This window comes from Miniopterus schreibersii, assembly GCF_964146895.1.
Source record: "Miniopterus schreibersii genome assembly, chromosome: 12".
NCBI lineage: Eukaryota > Metazoa > Chordata > Mammalia > Chiroptera > Miniopteridae > Miniopterus > Miniopterus schreibersii.
This window is the reverse complement of record NC_138112.1, coordinates 33,135,803-33,160,002: the sequence shown is the minus strand read 5'-3', so window position 1 is coordinate 33,160,002 and position 24,200 is coordinate 33,135,803. Positions and strand designations below refer to the sequence as shown.

General features: G+C 36.9%; 1 protein-coding gene across 1 annotated transcript in view; it reads right to left on the bottom strand.

Annotated features, from left to right (window-relative positions):
• Window positions 1-1,664: 1,664 nt before the first annotated feature.
• The window catches only part of LOC308565002 (glycerophosphodiester phosphodiesterase domain-containing protein 4-like), a gene marked incomplete at both ends in the record, with an annotated part of 55,443 nt that continues 32,907 nt past the window's right edge, over window positions 1,665-24,200 (bottom strand). Inside the window, 4 exons of the mRNA XM_081153759.1 lie at window positions 1,665-1,821; window positions 10,135-10,289; window positions 11,487-11,708; window positions 20,250-20,406. Coding sequence (XP_081009885.1) covers window positions 1,665-1,821; window positions 10,135-10,289; window positions 11,487-11,708; window positions 20,250-20,406 — 691 coding nt within the window. The remainder of the gene's footprint in view (window positions 1,822-10,134; window positions 10,290-11,486; window positions 11,709-20,249; window positions 20,407-24,200) is intronic.

The following is a 24,200-nucleotide window of genomic DNA, read 5'->3' as shown; positions in this document are numbered from 1 at the left end:
ACTAACATTTCCAAGCTCACACAGTAAGTGGTAAAGCCAAGATCTGAATCTGCACATTCTAACGCTGGAGTGTGGGAAAGCCTTGTGATACTGGCCCCACCTCCCTGAACAAAGTCACATGGGGTCCTTTAAAAAAGCTCAGGCCAGATGTAGAAGGTGTTTTATTTTAACTTATGTATTCCTTTTTTCTTTTTGACTTTTGAATCTCATTTATTTGTTATCAAATCTCATTTATTTATCAATTTAAGTATTAAAATGAAAAGTGTTATTTCACAAAGTTTTATTTAATATGTCCAAAGGGACAACTTTGAGACATTACTGATTTAGGGGATAGGATTATGGAGGAGTGTGTTGCTTTCAAATTTATGCATTTTTGTGATGATTGAATTTTATATAATGAGCAAGTTTTCTTTGTAATCAATTCTAAAAACAAAAATGGTGAGGGGGAATTATATAAAGACAGACAGGTGGAGAGGTTTCATCTTTGCCAATGGACATGCCATCCAAGGTTTCCTTCAGGGTCACCTCCAGAGAGCTGCTCAAGCCACCAGAAGGGGTCAGCAATTTTACAGTGCCACCAGAGGGCCTCAATGTACTATGGCCCTGTGAGATTATGCCCTTGACCTTAGTTCCCTCATTCCTGGTCCTGACCCTGAACAGTTCAGAAAAGGAGGCTAGTGAGGCTAGAGTATGGAGAAGACAACCTGAAATATTTAGGCTTCTCAGGCTTCTCTGCCTAAAGCTTTAATTTTCAAGGCAGTTTAGAGTTTGGGTTATTACTCTGCAGTGGATAATTTTGATTCTTTATTGAGGCTTTTTAGTGTACTAAAGTGGACCTTTAAAAATTATCTAAGAGTGACTAGAAAAGCTATGGGACCTACATAAGATTTCACTCAGGGGCAGGGAAAGGCCTAGCACAGAGAGCAGTTTAAAATGTCAATGGAGAGAAATTAAGCTGTTTTCTGGTGTACATACACCACTGTGTCCCACTCAGCAACCTACTCTACACAGATAAGAAAAACGGTCTCTGTAGCAGTTAACTGGTTAGCTGGGGCTCCCTCGGAGTGATGAGATTTAGCTAGGATTGTAACCTAGGTCTTCAGGTCCTTAGGCCTCTGGCAATAAGCAGTGGCAGGGCCAGAAGGGGAAACCAAGCTAGGCGACTAGACACTGGCTCTCTTCTTCAAATAACATTTTGTTCAGAACACACAGTTTTACTCGGGAGTGAAGTACACTTGCTTTCTCCCCACACCCCATGCTACTGTCACTGCTGCCACGCCTCTAGGAAGGTGGAGCTGCAGTAACAAAACTCTAGACTCAGACCTCATTCTGAATCTCGCATCGTACAACAATGTACAAGAACCTTAGTATCTTCAAGCTTCAGTTTCCTTATGGGGATAGTAACAGTGGCTAACTCAGAAGGCTAACTCACATAATGCATGAAAAGAACACTGTAGGGATTCAATATTAACAGCAGTTATAAGAATACCAATTGCTCCCTGAAAACCACAGAAGGACCTGGATGAGGAAAGGGAGAATGCTACACCTCCAATAAAAGTCTCTGCTCTTATAGTTCTCCAGGCAACTACACAGTAGGCAATATACAGGTGGGGTGGGGGTCATGAACTCCTGCTATCCCAGACTTGGAAGGCCAATCTGGACAGTCAGCTCACCATGATGTAGGAAGGGTCATCTATCTGCCTCAGGAGCTCTATGTTGTCTGTGGTCACTGAGTGAACCCTGGAGCACCAGGCCAGTGAGAAGAGCCAAGGCTCATTGATGACATACAAGTTGATCGTGATGTTAGCATCTCTATACTCTCTGTAACAAAAACAGAACCCATGGGGCATTAGGCTTTGTCTGGCTCTCATCATCTAAAAGGGGAACAGCCACCAGGTTTGTGAAAGGCTGTTGCTTAAATCACCAGAAGCAGCTGGTCCTGAAACAACTTATGACATGGAATGCAGAACGGGCTCGTGTTGCATCGAGATAAAGGACTTGGATTTAATACCTCCTGTGCCAATGGTGGGATTTTAGTAAACTAGATGAACTGAGATTAAAGAAGGGAGGGGAGGGGAGGGGAGGGGAGGGGAGAGGAGGGGAGGGGAGGGAGGGGAGAGGAGCCCTATTTGTAGTATTTGCTAATTTCCATGGTGTAAATACTCCTACCATAGCCAATTTCAAGCTCCCACTGGTAAAACAGGTTTTCAAAGTTTCTGATCATTGGCTCCCACAAGCCAGTATGAACAAGGTCCAGCACATTACTGGGTAGCAGCTGTACTTACTTCCATCAAAGACTTGACAACACGCTACTCTATGTGCTCTCCTATGGGTCTTCTTCACTTGAGTGTAAGCAAAATAAAGGCAGAGAGTGTGTCTTATTCATCTTTGTATATCCAGTACCTAGCATAATACCTGCATTCTTAGAAAGTAATTGAAGGAATGAATAAATGAATACCAATCTGGTGAGTATTTACATTTCAAATATAAAGAACTTTTACAAGTACTGAGTAAGGAAAATGCAACCAAACTTTTCCCAGTGCACTGAATGTCAGTAGATACTTCTGCACTGTCTAGAGAGACAGGAAGAAAATAAGCAGAGAAATATTTAGTAATTCAAGTTGTCATTTTCAGGGATTAAATTTCTCAGAAAATATACCATCTAAGTGCCTTCAAAAATTTTTTTGAAAATTGAGTTGGTATAGAATATACCAACAGCTCTGTATAAGCCTGAGTTTCAATCCCAGCTCTGTCATATACTGACGAGGCAAGTTCTTACACTCAGTATATAAACTAAAATAAAAGTAATAATAATATCTTTGCAGGAGTGTTATCAATTAGCTACCCAATATGTCTCTAAGACAATTCTAGATCACCTAAAGACACATTAAAAATAGAAATAAGCCCAGCCGGTCATGGCTCAAAGGTTGAGCATCGACCTAGGATCCAGGAGATCAGAGTTCGATTCCCAGTCAGGGCACATGCCCGGGCTGCGGGCTGCAGCCGATCAATGACTCTCTCACCATTGATGTTTCTATCTCTCTCTCTCTCCCTCTCCCTTCCTCTCCCTGAAATCAATAAAAATATATTTTTTAAAAAAATAGAAATAAGAGCCCTGGCTGGCGTGGCACAGTGGTTACAGCATCAGCTGAAGCACCAAAGGGTCTCGATTCTTGGTCAAGGACATGTACCTGGGTTGCGGGTTCAAAACCCAGTCCTGGTCAGGGTACGTGTGGGAGGTAACCAATTGATGTGTCTCTCTCACATCAATGTTTCTCTCTCTCCCCCATCCCCTTCCACTATCTCTAAAAAAAGCAATGGAAAAATATCCTCGGGTGAGGATGAGAAAATGAGAGTGAGAGAGAGACAGAGAGAGAGAGAGAGAAAGAAAGAAAGTGGTAAAAAGCTACTTTTAAAATATTTTTCAACCAATGCACAAAGAACAATCACATTTCTGTATATTAATAATAAACATACAGAGACTGGAATTAAAAACACAATACCATTAAAAATCACCCCAAGGAAAATTAAAAGCTTAGGTATTAACTTAACAAACTAAGTGTAGGAACTTGTAAGTTGAAAACTAAAAAATGTTAGTGAAAGTCATCAAAAATGATTTAAATAAATGGAGAAACATGTGTTCATGGATTGGAAGACCCAACATTGTAAACATGTCAATTCTCCTAAAACTGATTTGCAGGCTTAATGCAATTCCTATCAAAATCCCAGCAACGTGTTTTGTATAATTAGGCCAACTGATTCTGAAACGTATATGGAAAAGCACAACTCCAAAGAAACTAATCTTGAAAAATACATAATAAAATGAGAGGGAATCACCCTACTCAATATCAAGGCTTACTATATAATTACAGTAATCAAAACAGTATGGTATTAGAAGGCCTAGATACATAGATCAGTGGAATAGAATTTAATGCCCAGAAACAGGCCCACACAAATACACCCAAATGAATTTTGGCAAAGGTCCAAAAGCAATTCAATGGAATAATGGGAGACTTTTTTCAACAAATGGTGCAGGAGTAATTGGACAGGCAACTGAAAGGGTAGGGATGGAGCTGGAAAGGAACACAGTTTTATGTTATTGACATTAAGCTGTTATAAATTCAAAATGTTATAACTTTAAGTTAAATGTAATTCCCATGGTAACCACAAATAGGTATAAACCATAAACAAAATAAACTGAGCAAAGGACTTAAACATTTCACTACAAAATAATCTATTACATATAAAACAGTAATGCAGAAAATAAGGAACAAACAAGCTAAAGGGCATATAGAAATAAAAATAAAATATCAAATGATGGAAGCAAGATAACAAATATTTACAGAAATGACTGAAGTAACAAAATGCTAAAGTCCCTATCAATAATTATTTGAAAATGTAAGTATTAAACTCTCCAATCAAAAGACAGAGAATGACAAAATGGATAAAAACACATGATCCACCTTTACGCTGTCTATAAGAGACTCACTTCACATTCAAAGACAGGCAGATTGCAAGTAAAAGAATGGAAAAAAATTCCATGCAAATAACCCAAAACAGTAGGGGTGGCTATACTCATATCAGACAAAATAGCTTTACGTCAGAAAAGTTTAGAAGAGACAAAGAAGGACATTATATGTTAATAAAAAGTCTGATACATCAAGAAGATGTAACAATTGTAAATATTTACACACATAATGACAGATCAGCCAAATTTATATAGCAAAAACTGACAGAATTAAAGAAAAAAACAGACACTCTACAATAATAATTGGCGACTTCAATAACCCATTATCAATAATGGATAGAACAAGCAGACGGAAATTAAGTAAGAAAATAGAGGATTTAATCAACACAAGAACTATATCTAACAGACATATACAGAACATTAAACCCCCAAATAACAGCACACACATTCATCTCAAGTGCACAGGGGGCATTTTTCAGAACAGACCATATATTAGATCACAAATTAAATGTCAATAAGATGTAAAAAACAGATATCATATAAAGTATCTCCTTGAATCACCACAAAGTAAAGTAGAAGTCAATAACAGAAGGAAAACTGGAAAATTTATATATTTGTGGACATTAAACAACACATTTTTAAACAACCAAAGGATCAACAAAGAAATCACAAGGGAAGTTAGAAAATACATAGGTAAATAAAAATGACAATGCAACATACTAAAACTCATGAGTTGCAGCAAAAGTGGTTCTAGGGGGGAATCAATGCTTACATTTAAAAAACAAGAAAGATCTCAAATAAGCAACCTAACTTTACAATTACTAGAATAAGAGAAAATTGACCCAACAGGGCAAGGGGAAGAAAATAATAAAAATTAGTGCAGACATAAACAAAATAGAGAACAGAGAACCAACAGAGAAAATCAGTGAAACCAACAGTTAGTTCTTCGAAAAGATCGACAAAATAATAAACCTTTAGCTAGATGCACTAATAAGAAAAAAAAAGAATATACTCAAATTACTTAAATCAGAAATAAAAAGTGGGGACATTACTAACAATTTTACAGAAATAAAAAGGATTATAAGAGAGTACTATGAACAACTGTTCTCCAACAAATTGGATAACCTAGATTAAATGGATAAATTTCTAGAAACACAAAACCTACCAAGATTAAATCATGAAGAATTAAAAAATGTAAAGACTTAAATGAGTAAAGAGGTTGAATCATTAACCAAAAATCTCCTGAAAAAGTTCTGCACCCAATAACTTCATTGGTGAATTCCCTGAACATTCAAAGAGGAACTAATACCAACCCATTAAAACGAGTACATCAAACAGAAATCAGCAAGGATGTGCAGGATGTGGAAAAATTTGAAACCTTGTGCACTGTTGGTACAGCTTCCATGGAAATCAGTACAGTAGTTTCTCAAAAAATTAAAAATAGAATTACTATATGGTCCAGCAATACTATTTCTGGGTAACAGGCATACCTTGAAGACATTATGGGTTTGTTTCCACAACACTGCAACAAAGCAAATATCGCAATAAAGCCAGTCACAAAAATTTTTTGGTTTCCCAGTGCATATAGAATTTATGTTTATACTGTACTGCAGTTTAGTAAGTGTGCAATAGCATTATGTCTAAAAAAAAATGTACATGCCTTAATTTAAAAAATACTTCATTGCTAAAAAATGTTAACCATCACCCTGGCCAGGTGGCTAGGTTGGTTGGAGCAGCCATCCCTTACACCAAAGGGTTGTGGGTTTGATTCCCTATCAGGGTACATTCCTATGTTGCAGCCTCAATCATCAGTTGAAGCGTGTAAGGGAGGCAACTGATGATGTTTCTCCCCCTCCTCTCTAAAAACTTTAAAAAAAAAAAATTTTAATGCTAACCATCATCTGAGCCTTCAGCAGGTCATACTCTCTTCTCTGGTGGAGGGTCCTGCCTCGATGTTGAGGGCTGCTGACTGATCAGAGTGGTGGTTACTGAAGGTTGATGTGGCTGTAGCAATTTCATATGACAACAATGAAGTTTGCCCCATCAATTGATTCTTCCTTTCACAAATAATTTCTCTGTAGCATTTTACCCACAGAACTTCTTTCAAAATTGGAGTCAATCCTCTCAAACCATCCATGAGGGTTAGAATCAACTTCTTCCAACCTCCTGTTAATGTTGACATTGTGACCTTTTCCTATGAATCACAAATGTTCTTAATGGCATCCAGACTGGGGAAGCCTTTACAGAGGTTTTCAATTCACTTCGTCCAGATCCATCAGATGAATCACAATCTATGGCAGCTAAGGCCTCATGAAATGTATTTCTTACATTACAGTAAGACTTGAAGGTAAAAATTACTCCTTGATCCATGGGCTGCAGAATGGATGTTGTTAGCAGGTATGAAAACAGCATTAATCTCATTGTACATCTCCATCAGAACTCCTGGGTCACCAGGTGCATTATCAATGAGCAGAAATATTTTGAAAGGGATCTTTTCTTTTTTTCTGAGCAGTAGTTCTCAACAGTGGGCTTAAATATTCAGTAAACCATGTTGTAAAGAGATGTGCTGTCATCCAGCCTTTTTTGCTCCATTTTATAGGCACCGGCAGAGTAAATTTAGCATAATTCTTAAGAGCCCTAAGACTTTTGGACTGGTAAACAGCATTAGCCTCAAGTTAAAGTAAGCAGCTGCATTAGGCTCTAACAGGAGAATCAGCCTGTCCTTTGAAGCTTTGAAGCCAGGCATTGACTTATCCTCTCCAGCCATGAAAGTCTTAGATGGCATCTTCTCCTAATATAAAACTGTTTCATCTACACTGAAAACCTGTTTAGTGAACTCACCTTCATTCATTATCTCACCTAGATCTCCTGGATACCTTGCTATAGCTTCTGCATCAGCACTGGCTGCTTCACCTTGCACTTACTTCTATGTTATGAAAACAGTTTCTTTCCTTAAACCTCTACCAGCTTCAAACTTCTCTTCTGCAGCTTCCTCACCTCTCTCAGCCTTCGCAGAACTGAAGAGCGTTAGGGCCTTGCTCTGGATCAATCTTTTGCTTAAGGGAAAGTTGTGGCTGGTTTGATCTTTTATCCAGACCACTAAAAGTTTCTCCATATCAGCAATAAGGCTGTTCTGCTTCCTTATCATTCATGTGTTCACTGGAGTAGCACTTTTAATTTCCGTCAATGAATATATAAGCAAACTGTAGAATATACATACAATGAAATATTACTCAGCCTTAAAAATGAAGGAAATTCTGTAACGTTGAATTTAACATAAATGAATCTTGAGGACTTTGTGCTAAGTGAAATAAGCCAGTCTCAAAAAGACAAATACTATATAATTCCATATATATAAGTCAAAATTATAGAGAGAAAGTAGAATGGTGGTTGCCAGGGCTGGGGGTGGGGGTGGGGGAATACAGGGTTATTGTTTAATGAGTATAGAAGTTGAGTTTACAAGATGAAAAGAAGTAAATGGATGGTGTAATGGTTGCAAAATTTTATAAATGTATATTAAAACCACTGAATTGCACATTTAAAAATGATTAAAATAGTAAATTTCATGTTATGTGTTTTTTTACCAAAATTCAAACATGTTTTAAAAGAAGGAAACAGGAGTAAACTATAGACTTTTAGTTTAAAAAATTATGTTCACATGAAAACCTGTACACAAATGTTCATAACATTTTTTAAAACAGCTCATAAATGGAAAGAATCATATATGCTTAAGTTGGTGAATTATTAAACAAACTTTAATACATACATACAATGGAATACTACCCAGCAACAAAAAAGAACACACTATTATTACATGCAACAACTGGATAGACCTAAGGAAATTATCTGTAAAAAATATAATCAGAACATGTTACATACTGCATAATTCTATTTATGTAATATTCTGGAAATGACAAAATGATAAACATGGGGAACGGATTGGTCATTGCAAGGAGTTAGGATCTGCAGAGAGGGGAAGGGGATGAAGGTCATTCCCACGGCACAGCATGTGTGGATGGTGATGATAAAAGCAGCAGCTAACATTTACTGAGTTCTTACATTTGCCCAGCATTTTGCTATGTGTATAATATGAATTATCTCATTTAATCTTTTAACCATTCTATCATGTTACTGTTGTTGTTAATTTACAAATGAGAACACTGAAAATGAGAAACTGGCTAAAGTCCTTTGTGCAGCCGATGAATAGGCCAGGATTTGACAAAGTTCCTATGGTCTACCAATCACAGAACATGAACACAGTAAATGGTCAATAAATAGAGGGTATTAAAATTCTTTCTCAACTACTAGAATAATCTAAATTAAGATTAGAAGAAAAGGAAACCATCTTAGAGCCATTTTCTTTTTTCTTTTTTTAATCCTCACCTGAGGATATTTTTCCACTGCTTTTAAGAGAGACTAGAAAGGAGAGAGAGAGATAGACAGTGACAGAGAGACAGAGAGAGAAAAAGAAAGAGAGAGAGAGGAACATCAATATGAGAGAGACACATCGATTGGTTGCCTCCTGCACGAGCCCCGACTACGGTCAGGGATTGAGCCTGCAACCGAGGTATGTGCCCATGGCAACAATCAAACCTGGGATCCTTCAGTCCATGAGCCGATGTGCTAACCACTGAGCCAAATCGGCTAGGGCTTAGAGTCATTTTCTATCTGAAAAAAGTAAAAGGAAAGAGAAATACAATCACAATAGAGGTGTAGTTAGGCAAAAAGAAATCTTCTGATTGGAAATAGATAAGACAAACGCAATGTTCCAATGCTAAAATAAAAAAGGTATTTTATGATCAACCATCCCACTGTCAAAATGTCAGGAAAAGCAGGAACAGGGACAGAGGTGCATCCAATGGTCTAGTTCATGGTTTGAGATGCAGAAAGTTATCTAAAAATATTTTTACTAAACCCAAGGAAAGTTTGTGTTTGTATATATGTGTGTGTGTGTACATACACACACATACACACACACACACACACACATCTTCAAGGAAGACTTTGTCTCTGAAACATTTAAATTATCTTAAGAAATTATTTGTAAATCTAAGAAAAATGGGACACGGATTAAATTAAACAGTGATTAATAACAGTTCAGTTTGAAAAAGTCAACATTTTATTTGCAGGTGCTTTTAATTCTCAAAACTGTCTCTAACCATATATTTATAATTGTGGTGGTTAATAATTTTAGTTTTGTCTCATGGTTGGCTGCTTTAAGTTATTTAAATAATGATTTAGTAATGTTCTTAATTATGCCTATTAGAAATCTGGCTATCTGGATCACAAAGCAATTTTTGAAGTCCTGCAATCCATCTGGTAATGGCAGGAGGAAATAAACACCTTTCTGAGTTCCGACTTTTCAACAATCACCTTATAGAAAAAGAGAAATGCCAAGCATACAAAAACATGTGTTGAATGATGAGAGACTGAAGCACAAAGGAGAAGGGGCTGAAGACTATGTTCCAGGGACACAGCCTATACATGATAAATGTTTGTTGGTAGAGGAAGGGAGGGAGGAACAAAAGGAGGGGAATGGGGGTTCCAAAAAGAAAGCCACACACAGAATCCTGAGATGGGAAGGAGAAGCTAAGTAGTTTGGTTAGAATGCAGATTTTGTGCAAATAAGGCAATACATGCCTAGAGAGGTGTGGTCAAGCACTTACTTCAACCCATTGTGGAACAACTTCGTGTAGTCAACATTTATTATACTGACATTTTCTTCTCTAAGTTCTTCAATGGTCCATAACTGGCCTACATGCTGAAAACCAGGAACGTCCCATTTGACATACCTCCTATCCATACTTGGCAACCAATAAATCTGTAAGAAGAAACAGGAAATCTTTCAGTGGACAGTCAGCTGTCTAGGTACAAACAGTCCCATATAGAATAGATGGAGCCCTATTACAGTACTAGTAACAGTCTACAGGGAGCAGAGCGAGATTCTAGCCCTTGGCCTAATATTGTCTAATAAACTCTTATAAGGGGGCTTTCACTGGAGTTGTTCTGCAGCTGAGTTTTCTCAGGTAACATCATGGGTCAAGGGCCCATTGTGTGCAGATAGCCTCCCACTAGCCAAAGTGGAAGAGGGGTTGGCAGATGTGGATGAAACGCGGGAATCATAACCATTTCCTCTGGCTGATGATGCTAAACATCATCTTTGAGAGGGCTCATTTCCTGCCAACAGGGAATGTTATTATGACTCATCTGCACAAGTAGTTCCTTTGGTAAAACAACTTTTTTTTTTTTCCATTCACAGCACTCTTCCATATTCTGAGAATTTAAGAGATTTGGAATGATTGACTAGCCCAATGCAGAGAGTTGCTTCCAAAAAACACAATGAACATATTTCTGCTCCTGTAGTCATTACACACATTCCTTTTTAACAGATTGCTGATATTTCATTTGGTTTGGGTTTCCCCCCACTGAGATCAATATAAGTGAGTCACTCTTAGGTTTCGACATGTAGCTTATAAGAAACAATCTCCAGCCCTGGCCAGGTGAGCATCATCCCAATATGCAAAGGTTGCAGGTTTGATCTCCAGTCAGAGAACATACAAGAAGTAGCTAATGAATGCATAAATAAGTGAAACAACAAATTTCTCTCTCCCTTCCTCTCTCTTTCTAAAATGAATTTTTTTAAAAGAAAAGGCAAAACCAGTGTGGCTTAGTGGTTGAGCGTCTATCCATGAATCAGGAGGTCATGGTTCGATTCCCGGTCAGGTTGCAGGCTCCATCCCCAGAAGGGGGGCGGGCATGCGGAAGGCAGCATAACGATGATTCACTCCCATCATCGATGTTTCTGTCTCTCTCTCCCTCTCCCTTCCTCATTCTGAAATCAATAAAAACATATTTTTTTAAAAAAAAAAGAAAAAGAAACAATCTCCATTTCTATAGGGAACAAAATTTTTTAAGGATGTCAGGGAAGATCTACAAGGTCGGTCAGGTTCAACTGCTATGCTCCAGGGACACGCTACCCACGTCCCAACCTCTACCATAAATACTGAGATAGACATACCAGATGTTGCTCAATTTTAGAGTCAAGGATCACCTGTACAACATCATGGATAAACGTTTGACTGAAAGGATGGTCTTCGGGAGGGACATAAAGATCAAACATCACAAATTTTTCCTCCTTCTGTGCAAGTTTCAATAAATCACTTAGTGTTGGAATCGTCTGCTTTCTTGCTTTTTCTCTATCCGCCGCTGATAAGGGTTTCATATTGTAAAATGGTTTGAACTAAAAGAAATACAAAAGAGAATGCATTGGCTTCCATTAGAAGCATTTTACAATTCTCCTGCTATATAGCTCCATATCTAGCCCTACCTATGTGTTGCTCCATTACCACTCAACCCACCAGGCCCTCTGAAATACTGGTCCTGAGATAAGAGTTACCAAGGAGAGAAATTAAATGTAATCTCCATAGGTAATTTGGAATGATTTAGTCTATATCAAAGAACCTGTTGTATTTGCACTGAAAGACCTTCAGGTTCCTGTCTTAACCTTCCTTTTCAAGCTTTTTTCTACAACTCAAGGTAATACAATCCCTTTTCAGTTGCCTTGGCTTCCAATATTTGCTCTCACTGTTGGCATCAGACTGAACTGGAGTCGATCCCAGCTCTATCACTCATTTGCCTTCTTTGCCATCTTCACCTGTTTAAAATCCTACCCTCAACCTGAAAAGCCCAGTTCAAATGCTACCTCCTTCAAGCAGCCTTCCTTAAATGTTCCTGAACTAAAGAGACTTGGATGGTGTTAAACTCCAATGGCCCATTTTTGTGCCTCTCTAATTGTATGTCTCATCTGCCTTCTAGAGTTATTTGTGGATGTCTTAGACCGGATTCAAATCCTGGCTCCATATGCTTCCTGCTGTGTAATTAATTGGTAGAACTGTTTAAATTCTCCAAGTCTTCATTGCCCAGACTATAAAGTAGGGGATGGGAGGGGAAATCTATGTATTTCTCAAGATTATTTTGAATATGAAATATGATGAAATATTTACAGGGTCTAGGAGCACATAGAAAAGTGCACAATTCACTAGTCCCCTCTCTGCTTCAACTGGAATGTAACTCCCTCACGGCAGGAAGCGTCCATTTCTCTTTGCGATACACAGCATTTCATCCCACACCTCAGTCCGTACATATATTAGCTATATTAAATGTAATGGACGGCTGCTTTTATCGTCATTTACCGATTGTAGATTATCTGTGGGTGAAGTCAGTGACGCAGGCACTAGCCGCCTCACATTTTCTTAACTCAAATAATCTCTTTCTCTCTGCACAACTTTGTTTTCATTCTCATTCTTACCCTCTCTGTTTCTTCTCCTTCCCTGCCCTCTTTAACAAGCTGCCCTTCCTCACCTTCCACAATATCTCCCTGCTGGACTGGAAGGCAGACCATAGAAGCTGAATTAAACATAGCATAGATATGAGTGGAGGTCTATCATGAGGGTGTTTTTCATCCTCAGGAAAACAGAAATTTGCTTCAGGATTCAAGATTTTGTTAGACTCCACCAGATCTAGACCAACTGATTCATTTAATTGTTACACCTTTATGAGGGGAAAATTGTTAAAACAACAAGATGGGAAAGACCAAGACAGGATTTAATGACTAAGCTGTGCATAATTTTTAAAATGTCCCCTAATGGGCAAAAAGAATAGGAAATACACTATAGGAAGACATTTATGAAGCTTTTCCTTTAAGGATAAATTGGATGAAAAATTCAAAATAGCAAAAACAATAAAGATTAATCAACAACAGAGTTTAAAACTAGATTCCATAAGCTTTAAGTGGTATTATGAGATAGATCTAACAGCTGAAGTAAATCAAGTCTCTCTTTTTTTGCGTATAAAATAGGGGACTTAGAAAACTAAACTGGAATGGGCTAGGCTGGTTTAGACCATCTCCAACATGTGGCTGACCAGTTCAAAAGCCCAGGAAGTAACGATACAGAAATGACGACAAGCTTCCAGTTCTCCACATAGAACACCTGCTTCCTCAATAAAAACAATACTAAAAGGTCCACAACTCTCTATGCCTATGCTCAGAGCAATGACAATGGAAGGGCCATTGGGTGATTCAATGTAACATACATACTGTTTAAGAAAGACAACAATTATCTAAGTCTGCCCAATGATGCCACCTAAAACAAGCACTCAACAGATAATCTGAGAAGTATCTGTAACTATAGATGAACAACAGTACAGTTTTTGTTGAAAAAGGTGCCACCACCTTTACTACTAATCCCAATACCAGAGAAAATCAGATTGCACAGAGTAGCATTGAAGTAGTGGGACTTTCTAACAATCCCAAGTCCCTTAATTGTCCCAACCTATAACTTATGTTGAGGCCATTGTCAGAAGTACTCCTTTCTTCTCTATGGCACTTTCCTATAAACTTCATCATTAGGAATCTACTTTGTAAAAATAATCTCCAGGAAAAATGTACTGCAGACAAATTATTTTTAGGAGTCACAGAAAATTCTACTGCACACATTATCAAATTATAGTGGTGGATATTAGTATATTGATTCAAAAAATAACCAAATAATTGGCCATTGTACCAAAACCCCTTAGGGGAAAAGCAGCAGAAAAATTAGAATCAAACTCATAGAATTCAGATGGACTCTGTTGCCTAAAATCCTCTTAATGCTGAAGGAAGATCTAAGTCAACTATAACAGGCTTAATATAATAAGGATTAATTATCCTTTTCATTAGTCCAAGCTATGTGTCTGCTTTACTTCCTTAAAAAACAAAACAAAAAATGCCCTGGCTGGTGTAGCTTGGAGGTTAGAGCATTGGTTCATGAACCAAAGGGTGGCAGGCTGCAGGTTTGATCCCCAGCCCAGTCAGGGTACATGCAGGAGGCAACCAATTGTGTATCCCTCTCACATCAATGTTTCTCTCTTTCTCTTTCTTTCTCTCTTTTCCCCTCCCTCTCTTCCTCCCGCTCTCTCTTAAAAAAAAATCAAGGGAAAAAATATCCTCCGGTGAGGATTAACAACAACAAAAAGCTGAAATGGTGGAAGATGAAGATCCATCCAGTATCTGAGAGCTATTAACCTAAGAGTTACGCCTCATTTCCTAGTACTGCCTGGCCTAATTATACTCTCTTTGGTCCAATTTCTACTTTCTTTTGTGTCCTAGCTGATGAAGATAGCCAATGTGTATTGCCTTCACTAGGGAAAAATCAACAATTTACCTGGAAAAGTCATGCTTCAGGCATTTACTGAAGGCCCATCCTACTCTTCTCAAGCCTAACCAAGATCTTAAGGATAAGCAGTAACCCACCTTGAAATTCTAAGATTGACACTATAACTCTATTCACAAAGTTTCTAAGGAAAAAATTTTAATATTTCTATGTTTTGACTTTGTGAGACAGTCTCTCTCTCTCAACCATTCAACTCTGCTATTATACTATGAAAACAGCCATAGATAATTCATAAATGAATAAGAATGACTATGTTCCAATAAACTATTTATGGACACTGAAATTTGAGTTTGATATATTTTTTGCACATCCTGAAACATTATTCTTTTGATTTTCCCCCCACCATTTAAAAATGTAAAAACCATTCTTAGCTCACAGGCTGTACAAAAACAGCCAGTGGGCTGGATTTGAACATTGGGCCATAGATTGTCAACCCCTAGGCCATGCTATATTAGCTAAGGAAGGACATAATCTAATGAGAGATTACAAATCATCTTAAATTATCCAAAGCCAATCATTAAAAACAATTGAGATGATTTCTGGGATTAACTTAATGTTGTAAAGTATAGGTAGCAAGCTCTTTTGAAATAGATAGGCCTCTGTGATTTGACTTAAACAACCAGGAACCATTCTCAAAAAACACAGAAACCAAAGACCTTCAGTGACCTCAAAAGATTTCTTCAATAATCATCTTTGCTGGTCTTCCAGATCATCATAAGCCTTTCTTTTTGAAAGCACACAAAAGGGGAGATCAGGGTATTAACTCAACAACTTGGCACACATCAAAGGCTCATGGCTTATTACTGTCTATTCCCTGATCCAAAAGTAAGGCTTTATTTTTCCTCAGAAGAAAGTGCAGTCTTGGCTAACTAGCCTAAGAATCTTCAGATCCTGTACTAGGTTCACTTTTTTATTTTTATGGTATTACATTTAACACAATCCCTATTGTTAACTGAAAATACCTAATATTTTTATGTTAGTTGATTAATTACCATATGGTTACATTTTCTTTCAAATATGACCATTCACCAATGTAACACTCTTTTTTGAAAACATTATTTTATTTTTTCCATCACCATTTACCCCCTTTATGCCCTCTTCCATCTCCACCCACCCCCCTCACCCTCGCAATCACTACACTGTTGTCCACTCTTAATATAGTAACTGTATTACCCTTACCAGTAAAGGACACTCTCATGAGTTCTATAATTTGATAACTGTCCATGCCTGGAACAGTTCTTTCGGAGGCTCCTATATCAAATCTTCATTTAATATTGTTTATTGGCAGGTTTTATTTTTAAAATGAAAAAGGATAGTAATAGGTTGATTACATAATAATTTTTCTAGATTCTGTTATAGGATCTCAAATCTATTACCAGATATCAAATTGGCTCAAGTGGCCAAAATATGGCCCTCCCTAGAGGATGTGAGATTGCTAAAAATAAAAGGGTAACTATATACACTGATTGCTTGTTTGCTTTTGAAGTAGTTCACAACTTTAGAATGTTATAGGAGAAAGGATTTTAACCTCTTTAGTTATCTGTATTAAAAATAAATAACAATTACATAAATTGCTTATGCCTTGAAGCTTCTCAAATAAATTGCAGTCCTAAAGGTAGAGGTCCACAGTAAAAGAGACATTAGAAGAAATGCTTTAGCAGGTCATTATACTGAACAGAATGCTCTAAAATCCTTAGACAAGGAAGGGCTTCTTATAGAGAAGAAAGACCAATATACAGGGTTCAAGAATTGCATTATTAATGCAGAAAATGTGGCCCCCAGTTCTGAAAAGAAACACTAGAACTAATCAGGTTGTCAGATTCATGATGGCTACCTGGTAGAACCAATTAACCTCAAATAGATACTTCCCCAAATCCTCCATGACACAACTCATCAGAGAAGGGATACACTGACTGCAGTATTAAACAAACATAGATGGGGAAACTTTTCTAAGATATCAGAAAATGTGACCAGTTTTTTCTTCATCATAACATAATCCTGAAAAAACTGTAAAAGTGAGACAAGGCTTGGAGCCTTGCCCAAAGGGACCCTCTCAAAACAGTTTCTTCCCTCTGTGGGTAATGAATCTGTACTAGTAACTGCGTGCTTATTTTATGGATGGGCTAAAGCATTTCCCCATTAAATAGTAACTGCAACTTAAAATGGCTTTAAAAACGAGTATATATTTGTGTTCTCTATCTAAGCCATTCTAACTTACTACACTGTGGTAGAGGAAAACATTTTACTTAGATATTTATTTTAAATTATGCAAAACTTTGCTCCTTACTAAAACATATCCTGTCCTTATACACACCATACTCTTGAAAAGTGGGAAGAATACATGAAAAGTGAAATCATCCAAACTGTAAAATACCCTTGAAATTCCATGCCCTCAAGTATTGCCCTTTTTCTCTCATGTTTTGAGTTCTTTCCCATCAGGAAGTCCTAGATTATATCCCTGTCAACTAGTCACTTGCAGCCACATGTTTTGGGAATATCTCCACCCAAACTTCATAACAGTCATTTATAAAAACTCATTTAGCTAAATATTACAAAGGATTAACCAAGATATCTCAGTCCTGTAATTAACAGGAACAGGCTGGAAAATACCGCATAGAAAGACTGCCCTTGAATATCACTGGAAAGGAACATATCAGATAGTATGAACTCTAGCAGAGCAGTTAAAGTAGAAGGAATTGATCCTTGAATACACATTTCCCAACTAAAATAACATCATCCACCTACAAGAACTGGAAAGGTACAGCCATTAGAGATCAGAAACCTAGGTTCTCCAGAGAATCACTAGGAGTCAACAGCTAAACCAAGCTCCTTATAACTAGCAAACAACTATATGAAGTAGAACAGCTGTCATCAAAAAAGCAATATGAAAAGATTCTCCTGATAAAGGCCAAACTCGCCTTTGAATGCTTTTGTTCTTTTTTTCGTGGTCATACTTCTGTCTTCATCGACTTCAGGTAATACACTGATGATTTAGCCTATCATGTTCCTCTTAATTAAAACAATAATTTGCCCAACTCAAAGATTTTCTAGACAACCATCACTGTAACTATAATTCAGCTCCACCAAACTATTACTAGTGTAGACAACTTGAAACTATGCTGGGCAAGCAATTCCACTTCTGGGTATATACCCAAAGAAACCCAAAACACTAATTCGAAAGAATATATGCACCCCTATGTTCACTGAAGCATAATTTACAATAGCCAATTTATGGAAGCAACTCAAGTGCCCATCAATACACAAGTGAATAAAAAAAGCTGTGGTACATATATGCAATGGAATATTACTTGGACATAAAAAAGAATGAAATCTTACCATTTGCAACAACATGGATGGACCTAGGGGGTATTATGTTAAGTGAAGTAATTCAGAGAAAGACAAATACCATATGATTTCACTTATACGTGGAATCTAAAGAACAAAACAAACAAAATTGAAACAGACTCATACATACAGTGAACAAACTGTATGGTAGCCAGAGGGGAGGATGTTTGAGGGACTGAGTGAAAGAGGTAAAGAAGAAGTACAGATTGGTAGTTACAAAATAGTAACTGGGATGTAAATTACAGCATAGGGAATATAGTCAATAATATTGTAATAACCATGTATGGTGCCAGGTGGGTATTGGAAATATTGGGGGAACCCTTTGTAAAGTATATTATTGTCTAACCACTATGTGTACACCCGAAACTAATACAAAATAATATTGAATGTAAACTTTAATTAAAAAATAAAATTTTTTAAAAATAATAAAATGAAATGAAAAGAAAATATGCTGAACATACTATCCCTTGCCAACTCCGGGCAAATCTGAAATTAATGCTTCTAAAGTGAATGTGATTAAAAAAAATAAATACAGTGGAACCTTGGTTCTCAAACTTAATTTATTCCAGAAGGCTGTTCAACAGGCAATTTGTTCAAAAACCAAATCATTTGTTCCCATTAGAAATAATGTAAATTGAATTAATTTGTTCCAGACTCAAAAATGATTCCATGTTTTAAACTTTCTTATATACAGTACATGTCGAATGTACTGTTTAATCTATAAACAAACACTTTTCTTAAATTTATCGAACCATCCCCTACTAGCCTTAAAAGAACCACTTTCTGCACTTGTTCCAGGGGTGTCTTTCAGGAGGTCAGTATGCAGCATCTTTGCTTTTTCACATATCACTGCCTCCGAAATGCTGCTTTTCATTTATCCAAATCAATAATAGTTTTTTTTTCCTCTTCAAGTGTCTGTGATCATTGTTTCTTTCACACCCTTAGCAACATTAGCACTCTTGATGGCCTCTTTATGTTTAAAATTGTGCTAGTTGTCCATTTGCCAGCAACAAAAGCCAAAAAAACACAAAAAATATTCATAGCACAATTTCCTGAGATATTAACAACACAAGATTTAGGTTTAGGTTTAGTGGTAAAATGACTCGTATTCTCTCCTTTGTGGTCTGAGAGACACTTTGTGTCATGCTGATGTATCAGCATGAAAGGGATATTCAACAACTGAGACATTTTTTACCGTGAACAACTTGGTTGAGAACTGAATTGTTCAAGATGGGAGACCTTCAAGAACCAAGGTTTGACTGAGTTCTAATCAACAGCCTTAAAAGATGGATGGATGGATGGATGGATGGATGGATGGATGGATGGATGGATGGACAGATGAATAGATAGACATACAGTGAGTCAGTGGTGGATTGCCACAATTATATTTAAAGATTGTGACTCAACTTGATTATATAAATCAGTCTAATTCCCAATCAGATATCCTTGTATAGGTTACATTTGCTATTGTAGTATTATGGCATATAATAGTCCTAAAAGATTTAAAAATTGAAAGCCATGAGTAATTCCTATGAATTTGAACAAAAGTTCAAATTCTTTAGGTATAGAAATAACTGGAGATAATATAAAGATGTGTTATACAGACTGTATTAGTTTCCAAGGGCTGCTATAACAAATTACTGCAAACTTGGTGAGTTATAAAACAGAAATTAGCAACCTGAAATTGACTCTAGTTTAGCACTTATTACAATGTAATGTAATTGATTGTTTCATATTCTAGCCAGTAAACTCCATTAAGGCTGGGTGTATGTTTATTCATCATTGCATTCCTTGTATCTAATACCCAATAGGTACTCAATAAATACTTTTTGAATTGTAATAAGAGAGCATTAAGAAACAATGTTTCCTAATCTTCCTTATCTATGATTGTGAGCTACTCAAAATGCCTGGGAAAATATAATGTACATGGTAAGCACACTATAAAAGTTTTATGAAATGCTTGGATAAAAAGGAATTAAATGGCAATAGTATGATTAAAAGTTTGTTTTCAGAATTTCTAGAGACTGTAGAAATCAGTAATTAGATTTGACTGCATTACTGGAAAAGCCCTTCTGCTAATGCTATAATCCTGCTACCAAACTGGAATTAAATTGTATGTACACTTGACTATCTTCACCTAAAGCCTTTATCTCCAGATGCAATGCACGACCTTGTACAGGAGAGGGAATCAATGTAGAATTGTTGAGCTGGAGAATGTGTCTTACCTGTGATTGTATAAACCATTCGCCAGCATTCAGAGTCGACAGAAAATCCCAAAAGAAGTAGGAAACTGGTGTGAGGGACTCATCTGGCAGGACCTTCTTGATATTGGTTGTTCTTCTCAGGTCATTGTCATTCATGAGAAAAGGCACCCCATCATAACTGCAGGCCAAGGGGGGAAAGATGGAAAGGGGTGGGTAGTTGAACTCAGCCACCTTGGTAGATAGGGTTCTCAGAAAGTTCATCAAGGTCACAAGTCTTACTAGGGTTCCTTACTCCCTCCCAAATCTCAACAAAGGCCTAAGTACCAGTCATTTATACTTTGATGTTCATATTTTTTGTGCCCTAGGGATCAATCTTTTGTGACATATAATAATCATATCAGTGATGATAAAAGATTAACTTCCTGTCCAGGGGCTTTCTGGCATCAAAAGAATAGTAGAGTCCTGGCCAGTGTTTCCCAGTGGTTAGAGTATTGGCCCTACAACCAAAGGGTGAAGGGTTCAACTCTCAGTCAAGGGCATGTACCTAGGTTGCAGGTTCACTCCCTGCCCCCAGTCAGGGCAAGTGCGGGAGGCAACCAAAAATGTGTCTCACATCGATGTTTCTTTCTTCCTTTCTTCCTTTCTTCCTTTCTTTCTCTTTCTTTCTCTTTCTCTTTCTCTCTCTCTCTCTTTCTCTCTCTCTCTTTCTCTCTCTCTTTCTCTCTCTCTCTCTCTTTCTTTCTCTTTCTTTCTTTCTTTCTTTCTTTCTTTCTTTCTTTCTTTCTTTCTTTCTTTCTTTCTTTCTTTCTTTCTTTCTTTCCTCTTTCTCTCTCTTTCTTTTCTTTCTATATCTATCTATCTATCCATCCATCTATCATTCTCTCTCTCTCTCTCTCTCCCCCTTCCCTCCCTCCCTTCCACTCTCTCTGAAAAACAATGGAAAAAATATCCTCGGGTGAGGATTAACAACAACAGAAAAAGAACAGTAAAGACAGTAGTGACCTGAGAGTAAGGTGAGTGGGATGGTGATGGGGCCAGGCCCTGAAATCCCAGCACTACACTAAGCAGACATCCATACAATCCCCCTGTGTTTTTCCGACCCATTTTCCAGCTAGACACCTGCCCTGAGTATTTCTGGTCCTAGACCCTTCACGTCAGATGGTATCATTAGAAAAGTTCCTGGTTCTCTTATATGGTATTTGCCTTAAAGGATCTCTGCTTTTATGAAAAAATCTCTGTTCCTTTCCTATTAAAATACCTATGAAGAGAATCCTATAATGGCCAGGAGGGAGTAACAGGGTTGAGGCATAGCCTCCTACCCATAAACAACAAGAAAACTAAACAAAATAAGGGAAATAACTTTTTTTTAGCCAAAGGACAATATGGAGCACACAGTATGATGGTCTCTGAGAAAAGATAAATAAATGAAATAAGCTCTACCATTACCCAGGCTTCCTTTTTGCAGGTGAACACAGGGAGGGAGAACCTAAAATGCACTCAGCTACCATGCTGAAATGAAGAGAAAGAGATCAGACTAAGGAGAGGTTAAGACAGCTAGAATTTGTGCGCTAGAGTCCCATAGAAGATGGAGCTATGCTAAATAAATAAATAAATACTATGAAAATATGTACAGATGTCCCTTTAGTGTATGGCTAACTATCAAATCTGTACATATGCAGAGTAAAACTCTATGAAACTTGTAATGTCTATTATGTAACAAAAATTTACCAGACATATAAAAAGCAGGAAAATGTAACCATAACCAAGAGAAATTACTCAATAAAGAAAACTTGGAAATGACAGACATAATAGAAGTAGTAAATAAGGGTATTAAATAACATAAAACAAAAATGTACATGATTTATATAATAGATATAAAGAAAAACATGAATATAATGATGACATAACTATACAGTAGTAAAAAAAAAAGGAAATTCTAGAGCTGAAAAATATAATAACTAACATGAAATTTTCACTGGATGAAATCACAGAAATTTTCACTAGTAAGAATAGAATATCTATTCTGTTGCAATAGAGTCTATCTGAATGACCTCTGAGAAAATATCAAGCAGTCTTAAATTACGTGTGATTAGATCCAAAAAAAATCTTCAACATTTGATGAAAATTATATATCAGTTGATCCAAAAATCTTAATAAATACCAAGAAGGATAAATATAAGAGTACATATACACATTCCACATTAAGAAAAATTATAACAAAATTGGTGAAAAACTGATGAGGGAAAGAAAATTGTAAAAGTAGCTAGGGAAGGGGAAAAGGCATATTTTGACAGTAATAAAGATAAGCACAGAAGAGATTTATCATTAAAAATATGAAAAATATAAAACAATGAAACAATATACTTTAAATGCTGAAGGAAATCAACTGTCAACTTAAAATTCTTCAAAATGAAGGGAAAAAGAGAAAATGCCAAGAAGATGGCAGAGTAAGAAAAACAGTAATCTGTTTGCCCACCTAGACAACAACTGCCCTGGCTGACTTTGATGTAACTGTTTTGGAACTATGGAGCCTATTGAAGCCTTGCAACTTTCAGGAAAATCACAGAAGTAAACTGAAGTTAATTTCAGTTGATTTCAGAACTTAGCCCAGCAGCAGCTACCCATACCTCTACCCTAGCCACAAGGCAAGCAACTGTGTACAGATTCCTGGAACAGCTTATACAGAAGCTAGTGAGAGCTGGAGTGGCAAAAAGTACCCTGTACTCCAAATATAAGGGATCTGTGCTCTGGTTGCTGATTGCTGCTTCTTGTCACAGAAAAGCAGACAGAGAGGAAGGCAACCACCGTTACTGAATCTCCCCCCACTGTTGCAGAGCCCTCACCTTCTGGCTGAAGTGACTTCAGGGCATTTAAAAGTCCAGGACTCCTTTTTCCTCTCATCATTTTTTTCCCTTTTCCCCTTCTGAAAGCCAGACATTAAAGATCAGCACATTAAAAACATCTGCAGCTGCATATATGGGGAAAATTAGAAAGTGACTATGCATGCCAAAAGAAAGAATCAGAAGAACCTAAGAAGACCTTAAGTTTACACCTCAATGTGACCCATGTCACAGAGACATCCTACAGAGATAAAAAACAAAAGCAAAAAAACAAACAGTGAACTCTGGAAAAGGAGAGAATCTGATTTCCAGTGTCACCATATTATAAGACTCAAATGTCTACTTTTCTACAACAAACAAACAAACAAACAAAAAACAAGGAACACAAACAAATAGGAAAGTATGGCCCATTCTAAGTTAAAAAATAAATAAACAAAAACTATCCCTGAAAGAGCTACTGGCAGATATATTAAACAAGGACTTTAAAATAGTTGTCTTAAAGACACTCAAAGAAGTAAAGAGAGATGTGGATAAGGTCAAGAAAACAATATGTGAATAAAATTGAAATATTAATAAAGGATAAAAAATTTAAAAAGAAACCAAAAAGAAATTCTAGTCAGTTTCAGAAATGAAAAAACTGACTAGAGGAATTTAAAGACAGATTTAAGCAGGCAGAAGAATGAATCAGTGAACCTGAAGACAGCACAATATATGTTACTGAGTCTGAGTAAAGACTGTAGAAGGTGAACAGAGTTTGAGGGATACCATGATTCAAAATCCAGACAAACTCACTACAAGAAATAAAACTACAGACGAATATCCTTTATGAATACGATACAAAAATACTAAACAAAATACTAGCAAATGGAATTCAGCATTGTATTAAAAGGATTATATACCATGACCAAGTGGGATTTATTCCTGAAGTGAAAAGGTGGTTCAATATACCAAAATTCATCAATTTAATACACCACATTAACACCACGAAAGGGAAAGAAAACATGATTATCTCAATTAATGCAGAAAAGAATTTGGCAAAATTCAACATCCTTTCATGATTTAAAAAACAAACGAACTCACAAACTCATAATATAGCAAAACTAACCCAACATAATAAAAGACTCACAGAGAA